A 16,788-nucleotide genomic window follows, 5' to 3' on the forward strand; every position below is an offset into this window, starting at 1 on the left:
TCAATTTCAAAAAAATTCAATCATAAGATTTGATCAGGTTTTGTACCTTGTTTACTTTTGTATTGGGATCGGCTGTAGACTGACTTGGCAGAGATGGCAGCCATCTTGTCTTCACATTGATTGTTGTATTGTGCTCTAGCTGCCACTAGATAGCACATGAAAGTTTCCACAAATGATGGCAACAGGTCTAAGCTAAGCAGAATAAAGTATGAGGTGCAGCCAGTGTTGGGTAAGGGTTACTTTAAAAGTAATCAAAGTACATCACTGCGTTACTTTTTAAAAAAGTAACAAGTTACTTTACTGCGTTACTCCCTGAGTAAAGTAACTCAATTACTTTAAAAGTACTTCCAACGTTCCCTGAGAAAAGTAACTCAAGCACTTTTAAAGTACTTTTGAGTATTCTACATTTCCTATTGGGCAATGGACCACAGGGCGCTAAGCCTACATTATTTTGTCTCCAAAATTAAAGTTATGGACCACTTCACCCTTCACTGAGATCCAGTTCTCCCATCACAGCCGTCACTTTGACCAGTAGAAACATAGAACAATCTGCTGCCGTAGACAACTGTATGACAACAACACCCCAGCGTTTTTAATATTTCCTCTAGGGATGTTACCACACAGAGTAAAAGGGGGAAATGATGGTGTGAAACAGCAGAGGCACTTTGTCAGTTACTGTCATTAGCATCAAGCTAGCAAACAATGGTACATCTGGGTACATCCTCACGGTTGGACATAAAGTAATAACATTAACAAATAGCGGCGGGGCTTTTACTCACCACAACTGCAGAGGCTCCCAGCTTCATTTGAAACAGACTACATTATAGACGGTCCGTTATTTATTAATCCCTCTGTGTGTTTATATATTATTTTATTATATTATTATTACTTTTTATCCGCTCTGCTGTCTTTGTAAAGTTAACATATAGCACCGTCATTTCAAACTCAACACTTGATTCAAATTAAAAGCCCCTTATAACCTCGGCTAGAGAATCCCTCCATTTTCTAAATAGGCTTTTATTGTGAAACATTTGTCAGAACTTCCTGTGGAAGATACAGTAGCTTGACAGTTTACTTATGGCGCTTCAAATGTAGCTCCTGCCACCTGCTGACGCTTTTAGGTGACTACAACAACATGTCGGCTGGCACATGAACAGACACAGTGACTCAAATAACAGTGAAAGTGATAAAAATAGAACAAGAATAACCCTATGACATCACACACGCCGTGAAAGACGACCGGGGATAATTGGTGAGTACCAGCGTGTAGCGTGTACCAGGCATAATGCAAGTCCTGAGTCTGAAATATGTCTGTCAGCGAGTCCTCCTCCACCTATTTAGACTCCACCATAGACAACAGCAGCATTTCTCCGACCACGTAGCGAGCCACAAGCTCCGTGGCTTCTTTCAGACTGATAGGTTTAACGTTATCTCCGTTATTAGAACCAAACGACAGCCGTTGTTGTTTCGGAGCTGAAGGACCAGCGTTCTAAAAGTAACGGAAGTAACTGATGTCTTGTTTGAAAATGTACTTAAGTATTTGATTACTCAAACAGCAAACTAACGCGTTAGGTTACTCGTTACTGCAAAAAGTAATCAAAGTACTCTAATGTGTTACTTTGTAACACGTTATACCCAACTCTGGGTGCAGCAATCCCAAAATGTTATGTGGACGCAAGGTCACAGGAGGTTAATGGTTATTCAGTTTCCCTCTCAGTAACCCCACACAACACTTGAATATGTAAAAGATACCCAGAAGGACGTTTGCAGAGAGGCACATTTGATGACCATCTCTAATATCTGACGGGAGTCCAAACGGAAAGTCAACAAAATACTTCTGGACCCCGCAAATAACAGCAAAGTAGACTACAACCAGTTCAGACAAGCACTGGAGAAATTGTGGACCACAAAATGGAAACTACTCACATATTTTTAGGCCTCACTCTAAGTTAAGTAATATCTGGAAGGACACGTTAGATGCCCTGAAGGAAATTTTCCACCAGGACATCGTCCCAGAGATCCAAAAGTAGTCCTCCCCATTGCATTTCCTGAAAAATCTATCTCTTACAAATACTTTTGGGAGTTTCAGTTAAATGTATCACAGTCAGATGGTTGAAACTTGAACCTACAACAAGGTATGGGGACTGCATTAGATGGAACAGATCACATCCATCTTTCATCTTCCTCTGAGATCATTTTAATCTATATCTCCCTCCTCTGATTTTATGTACATCCCGCTGTTTTTGAATATTTGGTCGAAGGACCTGGATAGGTACCAAGGCAGCTGGAAACATTGTAAAGACAATAATGGAAAGTGAATGATGTCAAAACCATACTGCATGTACTGCAAGTAAAACACAAGTTCAGAAACTCTAATAAGATCAGTTATTCACACGGACATTTAAACAAATGAAAGCAGACTCTGTTAAGAGCGGCACATTACTTTTCTGCCACCCTAATTATGGTGTCTGTTATTCATATTTTTAATAAGCCAAATCATACTCTTCTTTTTTTAATGCTGAGAAGGTCGTAAAGGAAGGATAGAGACAGACAGAGAAAGGGACAGAGGAAGATTAGGTTATTATTAGGGCATCTAAATAACCACAATTATCTAAAATACCAACAATTATTCTCAGAGAGCCATCTGCTCTGTGCCGACGGACTCAGCAGTACACACACACACACACACACACACACACACACACACACGGTATCGTGCTCTGTTAATATCAAAGCCTTAATAGACCACCTGGCTAACACTTTGCTGACTGAAAGCTCCGGTAAAATTCACCCTGCATAATCACCATTTAAGAGGTTCAAGAGATGAGACCAAGCAAAATTCGATTCTCCTCCATGAGTTCAGCCGCTGCATTTATCCACACATTTACACTTCTCTTATCACAGAGCTTTATAACATCTACAGAAATGGACCAGAGGATGTTTTGCCTCCTCTCTTTTCTATATCCTGTCATAGTTTTTGTGATCTGCTCTCCGGTCCAGCCGCCCATCCTCTCCCCCATACATTGAGCAGCACTCCTCTTTGTCCATTGTTGTCCTTCACTGGAAAGTTTCCAAGGTGCTGTCACCCCCTCTGCAAGACAGAAAATCAGGAGACACATGGATGTACTTTTCTGAATCGTCGTCACGTGTCACGACAAGTACTGTTAAGGAAACAGACATGCTCAGATGATGGTGCCACTGCCTGGAAGCATTGTGATCTGGCGAATTACAGTGTCCACAAAAGCAATTACCATCTAGCTTTTTTTCTTCTTTCTCTTATCTGCCATCAGCTCCTCCTGTGCACCGTGACTCTGCCTCACGAGTCCCTCTGACAGTTGCCATTGAGGTAGGCAGCAACGCATTTCATTTCATATTTACGTCACGTGTGACAACTGTGGCATCCAGTATGGAGAGTCACTATCAAAGCACCTGAAAATTTGGTTTCAAAACTAAAGTATTTCTCTGTAACATCAAAGCAGATCTAATCATTATGTTCATATTAACAATGGAACAATCGACTGCGTTTATATAAAAGGCAGAAAGTTATGAACACACAGATAATTATCCCTCAGCTCTTTGAGTTAATTGTTTTGGTTTTACAGCACATAGCTTGACGGTTGCGTTCAGTCTCACTGTTCTCATAGCAACATCTAACTGCAGCTGTTTTAAGCAAAAAAGCACTCAAATCCTGCTGAACGCTACCTGCCCAGCACCACGCAAAAGACAGACAAAGTTTACAACCAAACCGAAACAGAGCTACAAGCAAGAGAGTGAAAATTGGATTCAGACCCTATTCAACAGATTGTTAGGAACACAACTCTACATAAATGATCCTGTGCTCCATATCTGCTGGATCCCACTTAAAACAGAAAAGCAACAAGAAAAACATGAGTACAGAAAAACTCCTGTGAAACTTCTCTAACTTCGCCAGGAAATGTTGTGTTCATGTCAGAACCCATAGCAAGAAACTTTTGATGACATAAAAAAAAAAAAATCTTATTTGGCAAAATTAGTTTTTATTGGTCAGGACGCTCGGATAAAAGGCTTTAAATCAAATTACACTGCACTTTAAAGGGACAGCTCATCCTAAAACCAAGATATATTTTCTCTTACTTGTTGAAGATATTAACAGCAGAGTTCCTTTGCGTCCCCTATTCCCCCCCATATGATAGTGGTGCTCAAGGCACCAAAAATGTACATTTGAAAAACTCAACAGCAATGTCTCTTTCCGGATATTATGACCTGGTTACTCAAGATAATCCACAGACCTTGTTGTGAGCAGTAAGTAACCAGGTCATGATTTCTGAAAAGAGACATTGCTGTTGGGTTTTTCAAATGCAGTGTGGTTTGGTGTGATGGTAGCGTCACTACAAGTAGCGACATTACTAACTTCACTACATTTCTCAGTAGGACATGTTCAGGTTCTAATATCCCTTAAAAAAAGTTTCAATTTAGGCCTGTTAGTTTTATTGTTGAGGTGAGGTGACCTCATAGGCCTCACGTGTGGTCATGAGCTCTGGGTAGTGACCAAAAGAATGAGATCGCAGATAGAAGCGTAGGCTCAGCCTTAGAGATAGGGTAAGGAGCTCAGACATCTGGAGGGAGCTTGGAGTAGAGCCGCTGCTCCTTCGTGTCGCAAAGGGTCAGATGAGAAGGTTCGGGCATCTGTTCAGGATGCCTCTTAAGCGCCTCCCTTTAGAAGTGTTCGGGGCACGTCCCACTGGTAGGAGGCCCCGGGGCAGACCCAGACCCAGAACATGCTGGAGGGATTACGTATCTCATCTGGCCTGGGAACGCCTTGAGGTCCTTCAGGAGGAGCTGGACAGTGTTGCTGGGGAGAGGGACGTCTGGGATGCTTTGCTTGGCCTGCTGCCCCCGCGACTCAGCTCCAGATAAGCGGATGAAAATGGATGGATGGATGGATTTTTATTGTTTATATTACTGTCTCTTATTTATCATGATTGTAGTGGCTGAAAATGTTTTTTGGAATGCTGTTTTTGAATTCCTAACATAGCCAGATAGCAGACTGACAGAGGCCAAGACAGAGAAATGCAGTAATTAGGAAGAGGAGAGACAGACAGACAGAGCGCAGTAGGTTGACTGATGATGTCATTCTATTGGAGGACATGTTCAAATGTTACAAAGTCTTCAAAACAAAAAAATAAAAGAGGAAAGTTTTAATTGAAGTGTGTTATTTTATAGTAACAGTTAAATTGAACATTTTTTGCTGCCAATTTGTTTGGCTTACAGTTTTTCTTATCCCTGAGATAACACTGATTTGACAAAGTAAAAAGCTTCTTCTGCCATCTTCTTGTAGCTTAGCCTGGTGATAGCTTCAATGTAGTGAAACTTTATTTTGATGTAAAGTAGGGTGACCATATTTTGATTTCCAAAAAAGAGGACACTCGGCCAGCCACGAAATAGCCCATTCAAATGATACTCGCAGTTTACTCAAAGATGCCTTATAATTTTAATATATTTAAAGTTTATATGTATGGATAGAAAATTCAGTTATATTACAATATAATATCTCTCAAAGACAGAAATTCAGATAGGCCCCTATAGATAGGGGACACATACACACACTAGAGTGTGGCTACCCGATCCAAGCCCGATGGGTCCTGACAGGTCGTTCCGGGTTCGGTCAAAAATGTATAAATTGTATTCGGGCTCGGGTCAGATTCGGTCAGCTTTCAGTGAAAATGGAGTGTAAAAATAAATAAAATCCTATTGTCTGTCCTGTTTATTGCTTGGGGACTGTTATTTACGTGACAACACCTGAACATAACACACATAGACACACATTGGCTGTTTGTTTCTACCTCTCCCCTCTCTGGAAGTCTCGGACCTCCCGCCGCCCGCCTCCGCCTTGATTAAACGCTGAAAATAAAATAAAAGAGGGAGACAAGTCTTCCTATTTTATCTTATTTTGTTATATTTCTACCTCTCCCCTCGCTGGAAGCCTTGGACCTCCCGCCGCCCGCTCCCATCTCAAACACAGAGGTCTCCCTCTCCGCGGAGCACCCACTACGCACGCCCGGCCTGTTAAATAGCCTGTAACCATAACAACTGTGTGACACAAACTCAGTGCTTTAGTCATTAAATAATGTCGGGCTCGGTTTGGTTTCGGACATAACAAAACAGAATGACTGTCGGGTTCGGACAGAAATATGCGGTCTGTGCCACACACACACACACACACACACACACACACACACACACAAGGAAAACCGGACATTATCATCAATTTATAAACACCCCCTGGACGGGACGTGAAAAGTGGACATGTCCAGGCAAAAGAGGACGTTTGGTCAGCCTAATGTAGAGTAACACTGCTAGCTTAGCTCACTACATTTTTCCATACATTTTAGCTTGCCCAACACTGTTCAAATGTATCGTTTTAGAGCTTTGAGCACCACATGCTGAGTGCCATCTAGTTTGATTATATTCAAGTCAATCATATCTCTATGGCTGATATCTCCAACACTCTGTGACTCGCACCAAAAACAATCTAGCCTGATAGATAGCTCTGCAAGTAAGAGCAAAAACATGTATTTTTGATCTGAGGGTGGACTGTCCCTTTAACACTACTGTCAGTGGTCCAATTATATTTCAAACGGATTATAATGCAGAAAAAAAGGTCACTGCACTGATACAATTAAATAATGTTTGTTTCCACTATGAGACCAAATTGAGACTGACAGTTAGAACATATCTATGTAATTAATGGTTTGGTGTAAAGGAACAGTTTGCTGATCCAGATGTTATCTCACACATCAGAGGTCATTTTTGTTAGAAACAAGACAAGTCTCTAAAATATGGAGACAGCAGATGATGATCAGTCTGATTTTGCCACTTCTGTTGCTCCCCATTAAGAAAATCTAAAAAAACGAAGAAAGGATTAAACGATGTTTCGAAGATCAAGACATTTTTAACTGATCGCATATCTTGTGGTGAGAGGCAGGAACAAACCCTGCTCACTGACTCACCTCATTTGTGTTATACGAATTTGCAGTGATGAGCTGTCTCACACATTCAGCCTGATAATGACCTTGTTATCCCACAGTTAAACCAGGGAAGGACCTGCGAGGGTGGCTTGGAGACAGACAGGGGTTGTTGGAACTCATCATGGTGGAGAGCGATCATCCATGCCCTCCGAGGCTTGGGCCGTCCTGCTGCCTGCTCTAATCTCTCCATTCAACCGGTTAGCTTCAGCGCTCACACACACACACACTCACACACACACACCACAGTACAGTCATGTATTGAAAGAAAACAGACTCTAAAATGACTTCTGTAATTTGCAGTTGCATCTTACACTGACGTCAGCTTCTCTTTATGGATAAAAAGCTCTCATATTTGCCATCACACAGCTGAGTGTCATTCAGTAATAAAGCTTGGGGGCTGTTGTTTGGTGGCGGTGTCATTATGTACCACTTAAGTGCAGAAGGACGCACTGATATCAAATAGACAGGTCACTGTGCTCTCCTGTTTGCTGGGTGTGATGTGATGGAGAGGGGGAGGCGTGGGTAGACAGAAAAAGAGCTGAATGTTTTCCTCAGTATAAGATATAAATTGTTCTATATCTAAAATAAGTGTGTGTACATTGAACATTATGGAGGATATAGATTGCCTCTAAGATGTATTTACCCTGCTTTAAAGTTTTTCATGTTTGTCTAAAATTGCATGAACAAAATGAGTGAACTATGTCGTGATTTGACTCTATGGGACATCAGCATGTTGTTCTTGAGCCAGTCACGTGTGGCTCTGGCTTTATGCTTGGGCTCATTGTCTGATGGAAAACATCTCCCAACATGCATTTAATTAGTTTCCATGATTTAACTCAGAATAAATTGCATGTATGTGCTTCTATACAGGTTGAGAAAATGCATTTGATGTAATGGAAATCCTCACAACATTTGATAATATATGGTTGGTAGGAGAAAAACATACTCTGTTCCTAAAACAGTTAGGGGAAACCAGCTTTTTACCCAACAACAGCAAAACAATTTACAGTTCATTATCCTGCAGATACAGTCAGTGTTTAGTGAGATTAAAATAATACATTCTGCCACATGACTAATACCAGATTCGCCACACTTTGCCATTAATGTAAAAATAATTTTATCTTGTGCAGTGGTGTGTGGTGATCCGTCTCACACAGCAAACCGTCTTTAGTCTCAGTGTAGCAGCACCTCCTACTGGTGAAGATAGCTCATTACAGTCAGGTCTGAACAACAAATTTAACAGGAATGTCACAAAGCCATTGACTCTAGCACAGGGATACTCAACTTACTTTGCCCGGGGGCCACTTTTGCAAAATGACAGGAGGCCAGGGGCCAGTTGCAGCAGCCCCACACAGGTCAGGTGTCTGCAGGAACATTTCAAGGATTGGAGGCTATTTAGATCAATGCTGGGGGTTCCCTGGGATCCTCCCTTGGCACTTTTTCTTTTAAACTAACAAGCTCTGTTTTCATGCTTCTAGTGCACTCTTGCACTTTGCTTACATTCAAAATACAAAAGAAATTTCCAGTGTGAATTAATGTATTTTCACTGAATTAGAAAATGGTCGGCTGGCTACCCTGCACCCTCATGACACAATTTACGGCTGAAAGTTAAGTATTGTTTGAATTTCTTAAAACTGTACCATTAACTTGCTTTAACGTTACAATCTGGTAATTATTGAACTCGGCTCTAGGTTGCATTTTAAAAACTAATTTCTTGGGAAAACTTTTTTCCTTCTATCCACCTTGGGCATGGTAATCTGGAAAGACATCTAAAAAGTAGAAACTTTCATATCCACTGATGAATTCAAGGCCATAATAAAGAATGGTGGTGATGAAAGCATGCTTGTTTATCTTGAGAGGCCACTGTGCTAAATAGCCGTTCTGTTTTTTGTGCATCGTGTTGTATTTTAATTTTGTTTTGCACAGCTGCTTTGGCCAAGCCTCTCCTGGAAAAGATTTTTGATCTTAATGGGACTTCCTGATAAATTAAAAAAAATTTAATACTCCACCATGTAATTTAGTCACATGCTCAAAAAAAAATCCACAATTCAAGGAACTTGAGAAGCAAAAGATTTTTAAAGTACATTGATCATTTATTCTCATATAAATACATATAAAATACAATATAAACATGTCACATTATTTCTTACAATATTAACTTTTGGTGTAATAAGGGATCTGACAAGAACTTGAAAAAAAGAAGTTCACCCTCAGTTTTTCTGCATTGTGCATCTGTAAAGCTTTAGTGTTAACATGGGCTTGCACCTGAAAAAAAAAGGTGGAACTTTTCCACATCAAGCTCGATCCTATGTCCTCAGTCACCACAGGAGTAGAGAGTTACATTCCCTTCAGTTTAAGATCATCATAACCTGATATAAAACTACTCCACAGGCCTCAGTCCAAAGGCACTGTCTGCATCAGCTGCCTGTAGACCTCCTTAGCCACCCTTCGACACATGAGGCAAAATGCTAAAAAGCAGGCGAGCAAGGCTGCTTATGTTTCTGACTGGTGAATCCATGTAATTGCGCGTATCCTGTAATACAGTGTTATTTTGCAATAAGGAGTAAAACTCTAGCTCAACTTCTGGATCCTACAAGAGCCACAGTGATCGTTCACCGTTCCTCTCTGGCATCTCTGTCACATCGTCGCTTCATAGGGGAATAAACTGACGCGAAAGATCGCTCTTTTCACTGAATGTCCGCCATCAGCAGCAGTTGTGACTCAAACCATAGAGAAGTGGGCGTGCATAAGTATTCAAAACACCCTGTTCTGCGTGCATGTAACAAAGACCTGAACAAACAGGACATGTGCAGCCTCAACACCATCTAAAAAATAAACCCAGAACGGTAAATGTAATTTTACGCCTGGTGAAATAAACAACTTTTCAGTGCACAACTTTAAAAGAAACTGGATTTCCTGAAAAGCTCTTCTGAGAAATTAGATCAAGCCACAAGAGTTAAAAACGATCTCATCATTAGAGGCTTTTTCCAGGAAGCCCAGTTTGATTGTATAACTGAGGGTGAAGCCCGACAGTCAGCGTGTATAATGGAGTTGATTTCGGACACTTGAAATTAAAAACTACACTGTAGCAGAGAGGAGGGATATTTGGAAACTTACATAGCAGAACTTGGGCTTTACCTTCATTGTAAACAAAAAATATATATAATATAAAAAGATAAAACCCTTCAGCTTGAGTCAATAAACCTCTTAAATAAAGCTTTGGTCAAACTTTAAAGATTGTCTTTTGCGGTTGCAAGTAGAAAAACAGAAAACACAGTCCAGACTAATTGGGGGGGAGGTTCAGCCGCAGAATGCCGTGGTTTGCTTACATAACTGAGGTCAACCCCGAAACCCCCTGACAAGCCGAGTCCTGCGTCACTCGTCTTTTTCATGACTGGCGTTTCCATTCATAACTCCGTTGCTGTGATGTTCCCATGTCTGATTCTGCAGTACTTTCGGGAGCCTCTTGCCTTTGGTGTAGGCGTGGTACCAGAAGTTGAGGAAGAGGAACAGGAAAATCACGCCGTACAAGCCGATGATGTAGATAAAGATGGGGAACTGGTAGGTGCAGTCCATGAAGAAATACTGGGAGATGTGGCTTGTTACCAAAACAAACTGGATCTGGGGAGCAACAAGGAAAGGAGGGGTTGATTCTGCTGTCAAGATTCCCACAGGATTTTAGAAGGGTACACTTGGACAATACAAAACATACAAATAAAAAAGGAGGACTGCTCAGACTGCTTTACATACCAGCTGAATGGTTGTCAGGTATTTCTTCCACCACAGGTACTTCTGGTAGTTGGGGCCCAAAGCAGTCAGGCCATAGTATGAGTACATGATGACATGGACGACGCAATTCAGCAGGGCGTGAAATGTTCCCATCCCACCTGAAAACAAGGAATGTATCAATTTTATTAAAGTTAACTCAAACTACACAAAAAAACTAAAACTAGGTGTGGAAAAAAACACAACTTTAGTTATATGAAAACTAACTTTAAATAACTCAACAAACATCAGGAGGCAGTGGTAAAGTGTAATTAAAACTAAACTACTATTTTTATTTATTTATTTATTTAAAAAAAAAAAAAAAAAAAAAACCAAAACAAACAAACAAAAACAACACTCTGGACACTAAACTGAACTAAAAATAAAAATTGAAAAATCAGATAAGAGCCAAAAAACACAAAAGCTACAATAACCCTGCAGGATGTCCGGGACAATATCACAATATGTAAAAAGAAATTAATATAGATGTCAAAACTGTTGCTGGCATATCCAAGAAAGACGGAAGGAAATCCTACCTGCAGAAAACCGAACTCCGAACCACCAGGTGAAGGGCATGATCGAGTGATGGTAGACATGAAGAAATGTCACCTGGCTGTTTTTCTTTCTCAGCACAAAGAAGATCTGTTAAAAAACAAAAAGAAAAAAAAAGGAACGTTTATATGCATAATTAGCCAAGAAAAAAAAAAACACCCCACACTACATGTACTGATTAAACAGTGATACATTTACTGTGAAATTCAATACAATCTAGAATCTACTGCAACACAATACACCAGGAAATGATAGTGATCTTTCAACTTACCGTGTCCAACATTTCTATGAACTTTGAGAAGTAGTACAGCCAGCACGCTGCCGCCATCTAGAGGAGACAGAATAGAATATTTCAGTACTGATTGAAAAGAAAGAAAATAAATCAAGAGCTCTACCACATGTGCAATCAGATGCTGCAATTACATCCTGGTTATTAAAAGGAGTGGCTTACCCTCATAGCCTGGGGTGAATCAGAGTAGTCGACTAGGTCACAGTGAAAAGAGTATCCGGTTCCCCATCCTGACATCACAAACTGGAGAGAACAGAGCAGAGTGGTTAGTCACAAGTAACGCAATGAGGAATGAAATAACCAATTCATAAACACTTTAAAATGTTAAAATTAGTGGGGCGTCGGTGGCTTAGTAGATAGAGCAGGTGCCCCATGTACAAGGCTGTTGCCGCAGCGGCCCAGGCTCAACTCCAGCGTGTGTCTCTGTGTGTCTCTCTCTCTCTCAAAGACAAAACTGCCCCCCCCAAAAAAATCTACGTTTTTTACGTTTTGTGCAGAGCTGTCTGAGGATGCAAAATGAATTTCGGTGTAAGCTGACAATAAAGTTGTATCATTAGACACTAAAGCAGCAGTGTGTCGGGGTAGTGTTCACAGTGACATTATTCCAATTGAAAAATAATTAAACAAATTATTAAAGCTGAGATAAATAAATTGGAAATGGCGTACAGCAATAAAATTGAGCACGTCTGGAAATATTTTATGGAACTGTTATCTCAGAATAGGAGTTCGAGAGGTGATGTCGAGAGAAATGGGGGAAATGGACGATGTTTAGCCAACACAGACGAGATAAAAAGAACAAATTGTCAGTGTAATGTTTTTTCCCTTTGTATGTGATATTTCTGCAATGGAAATGCAATAAAAATAAAGTTTAAAAAAAAAGTTGAGTACATCTTGACGAGTAAGATGCAGCACAAAGTTGAAGTCATGTTAAAGTTATGCGGCTCTTAGGCAACGTGTGCAGAATACAGTGTGTGGCAACAATGAGCCACACCTGCAGATCTGGTTTAACTTCACATCAGTAGTCAAGTTTGAAAAAAAAGGAGGGAAAAAAAAAAAAAAAGTATGAACGAGAGTATTGCCCAAGACTGCCAATGGCATGTGTCATGGCTCGGGGTTGGAGAACCAACTCCACTACGAGTCTGTGATACGCACTGCTGTGTCAAAACATTTCACTTCCTTGAATCTCATGTCAACTAATGGAAGCAAAAGAACAACATGACGCACCTCATAGATCATGTAGAGCGAGAGAGCCACCACGCTGAAGTTGTACACTATGAGAACTCCTCTGAGGTCGAAGGCCTTGCGGTTCTCCATTATCCGAGGGCCCAGCGACGTGACGAAGTAAATGTACGCTGCGATGATGAGGGTTTGGGGGAGAGGGGATGACATGAGGAGCCAGGTATCCGTCCGCTTGTCTGTTAACAGAAGAGTGTTGACAGGTTTGTGAGGAGGTGCAGATACAGAGAAGAGTGTATCATGAGAACGTAGGAATATAAATTGACCAAGAAGTCACTTTGAATATTTAAAAACTTACCTGCATTTGAGATGAACTCATCATAAATGAGTGCAGCTGAAGACTTTATTTCATAAAATTCCATTTTCAGACAGGGTCCTTGCTTTTTACCTAAAAAGAGGAAAGGCAAAGGTTAAGGAGGTCAGTTTGGACCGGACACGTGTTCACTGTCATTTTAATATAAAGCAGTTGGATATTTGTGTCCGACAGCAAAAAGGGTCTTTGTTCACTGAAACAGATGAACATATTTAAAAGCTGCTAAAGACACTGAAAAGAAAGCACTGCATTCAGGTGATTTTGAATAGAAAAACCACAATAAACTTTCACCTTCAGGAAGTATCAAGGTTAACTATTTCCTCCAGTTTTATTATGAGCTCCAACAGGAGGTGAGTCTCTTGCAAAAGTTCACTGAAACCGACAGCACGCTGCATAAACACCTCCACGTGCAACCGGTTTTTCATCTGATTAAATCTGAACGCTTTTAGACTCTTGTAGTAGTTGGAGGCAAAAGAATGGCCATACTTTAAGAGCACGCTGCCATGGCTGAGAGACGGGACTGTAAGGCAAAAAAAAAAAAAAAAAAAAGGCCACACAGTGCTTCTTTGCTGCTCCTCCGAGTGTCTGAGGCAGACAAAGCCAAGAGTGTATGGAGAGTACAATGAGTAGTGTCTTTCAGCTTACAGAGAACAAACAACAGTGTGACGAGATGTATGCAGCCTCCGTGTATGCATGGCTAACGTATAGAAAATAATTTGAGATTTGAGACGTTTAGAGTACGCATTACAATACACAGACAGCACTTTACGGTTACTGACTCAGTCATGTAGACATTCCAGTCTCAAACATGTGCACCACTGCCTCCACATTCTTCTTGTGTAGGTAAAGACTAAAACTAAAAGGCAGTTCCTGTGTATATTCATTTTATTTCAGTGAGTTTAAGTCATCAATATTAATTAAATTAGTTTTTTAGTTTTTCTCCAGTCATTCTGACATCAGTACTACTGTCATTAAAAATAACCCCACATTTAATGCAACTGTGTAAGATGCAACTCATGTGTAACAGTTTCTGAACACAGGGTGGTGTCTCACAGTTTCAGGGTCCATTGAGATAAAGCTTCACAATGACTGGCTTGACTGGTTTGTAAACTATGTCTGAAGTTGGAGAACTATGCCAAAGTGAACTTCCCTTCCCGGGGGCCTCACTGTGACAAACCTGAAGTCAAACTAAATCTTATAAACTCATTACACCTGTTAGATTACTTTCTTAAAATGTAAATTTGATGTGCCATTTGTAAGGATCTGTGATTAGGTGTAAATGCCTAGCACACAGCACCCCATGTCTTCCAAGTGTAGCCTACAAAAGAGTCTTAACCCTACATGACAGGTTTTCAAGGTGTGTCTACCTGAATGCAATGTGAACTTGAAAGGTGCATGGGTAAGTCGCTGGGTGGATGTTGGAAAAAGGAATGGCTTGTCTGGAGTCTCTACACTAATGAAGACGTGCATGGCAAGCCTTGACACGCCAATTAACGTTATAGTCAGGGATCCTGATGTAAAGGCTGCTGCTCCCAGGACACACACTCTCGTTTTGTGTATCTTTAGTGTCTGCAGTGTCAACACCCACAGTTTACAGAAGATAAAATCCACCTGTGAGTGACGTATCTCAATCTAGCCACATTTATGGACACACACACACACACACACACACACACACACACACACACACGATGGGGTAAATACACTGACCACATCTGTGCATTAAAAACACCAACATTCACCACGCACCTTAAAAATACACCACTTTAAAGTTAAGTGTTGTGTGTAGGAGCCACTGAAGTTCAGGGTCATGTTAAGACACTCATATTTAGTTAGTGTACAACTTAAAGCATCAAAATTAATTATTTTCAGCCAATATAAAATTCATATCCACCAGTATCGCTGTAATCCTCAACATGATGAGGACCAGGTGACGACACTGATGAAAAACAGTTCCAACAGCTCCCATCCAGCTCACAATGACAGGGAATGTCTCAGTAATCACGGGCACGCGTTGCGTCGACGCACAGGTGCTGTCAGATTTTAATTGCGTCCACCTTTAGGAGTACTACTGAGTTGTTTTATCACTTAACCCAGATTTAGTTAATAAAAAGTCAACTTACTTACCTTTATCTACCGCCGCCACGCGATGAAAATCCTTTTCTTCTGTCAAACTACCTGTGTCCAAACTCCGAGCTCACCTGCAGGTGCCCAACAGGTGTGTCTCCCGCTCTACTCACGCTGACACAGCTCGCTCTCCCCCCTTCTTATGGGAGTCCCAGTGGGCGTGGTCTGGGCTCCGCTTCCGCCGTCACTGATTGGCCAATTCGTGGTCTCCCCCCCAAAAAAAGAGTTCGTTCCTGAGAGATGCCTCATCGAAAGCTATGTCAGGATTTTGTCAGAGTACATGATATCCTCTCAGGACGTAAGCAATAATTAGTTTCAGTGAAAAAAAAAAAAAAAAAGCAGGTTTAGTGAAAGGGCTGTTTTTTTCCAGAACCTCCCTAAAAAAATAAACTAAAATAATTTATATAAATATATATATATATTAATAATATTAATTTGTATATCACTTATCCAAACAAGGTCACAAAGTGCATAAAAATAAGACAACAAAATAATAATATATAAAAAAATGTTAAGAGCTAAGAAAAATAGTGTGTACAGAGGCAAAAATAGAACAAAAGGAAATAAAACAAAAAATTCACAAGTACAAATCAGGCATTAAAAGGGAAAACTCTCCTACAATATATATATAAAAAATAAAATCATATAAAATCTCAGGCAGATAATTCCAGAGTTTTGGGGCCTTGATGGCAAAAGCCTGGTCACCTTTAGTTACCAGCCTTGAGGATCTCAGGTCACAACTTGGACCATAGGTAGTCAGAACCTCAGCTATATAACTCGGTGCCAAACCTTGTTGAGTTTTGAAAGCTATTAAAAGAATCTTAAATCAAGTTAACTGACAACCAATGGAGGGAGGCGAGAATTGATTGAATTGAATTGATATGTGACCTACGATTTGTCCCAGTTAAAATATGAGCAGCAGCATTCTATACTCGTTGAAGCCAAGCTACTGGAGGTTTAATGAGGCATGTGAACAGTGCGTTGCAGTAGTCGAGGCATGAGAATACAAAAGCATGAATAAGCTTTTGTAGGTCAGGAAAAGACACAGCTGATTTGTTTTGGTAATATTCTTTGGGTGGAAGTAGCAGGATTTAATGAGATTACTGACTTGCGCTTCAAAGTTCAATTGAGAATCAAAAGTTATACCTAAATTTCTTGCTGTAGATTTTAAATTAGTTGCCACGGGACCAATAAAGGGTTGTAATTTCCTCGCTAAGTGATCAAGGCCAAAGACTATTACTTCTGTCTTGTCTGAGTTTAGCTGCAGGAAATTACAAGTCATTCATTTCTTAATAGCAGCAAAGCAGTCCATTAAAGCGCTTAGACAGCTAACATTATCTGGCTTAAAGGACAAGTAGATTTGGATGTTATCAGTGTAACTGGGAAGAATACTCCATTAAAATGACTGATAATGCGTCCTAATGGGACCATATAAAGCGAAAATAAAATAGGACCAAGAATAGATCCCTGTGGCACCCCGCATGTCAATGGAACCGAAG

The 16,788-nt window shown here is 40.5% G+C and overlaps 1 protein-coding gene across 1 annotated transcript; it reads right to left on the reverse strand.

Annotated features, from left to right (window-relative positions):
• Positions 1-9,079: 9,079 nt before the first annotated feature.
• On the reverse strand, positions 9,080-15,425 carry elovl7a (ELOVL fatty acid elongase 7a). Its single transcript, XM_049580003.1, has 8 exons — positions 15,290-15,425; positions 13,148-13,237; positions 12,838-13,028; positions 11,776-11,856; positions 11,596-11,652; positions 11,309-11,414; positions 10,758-10,894; positions 9,080-10,628 (listed from the first exon to the last, which is right to left on the reverse strand). The coding sequence occupies exons 2-8, from the start codon at positions 13,209-13,211 to the stop codon at positions 10,383-10,385; spliced, it is 882 nt and encodes a 293-aa protein (XP_049435960.1). The 5' UTR covers positions 13,212-13,237; positions 15,290-15,425; the 3' UTR covers positions 9,080-10,382.
• Between the last annotated feature and the right edge of the window lie 1,363 nt (positions 15,426-16,788).

This window comes from Epinephelus fuscoguttatus, linkage group LG6 (genome assembly GCF_011397635.1).
Source record: "Epinephelus fuscoguttatus linkage group LG6, E.fuscoguttatus.final_Chr_v1".
NCBI lineage: Eukaryota > Metazoa > Chordata > Actinopteri > Perciformes > Serranidae > Epinephelus > Epinephelus fuscoguttatus.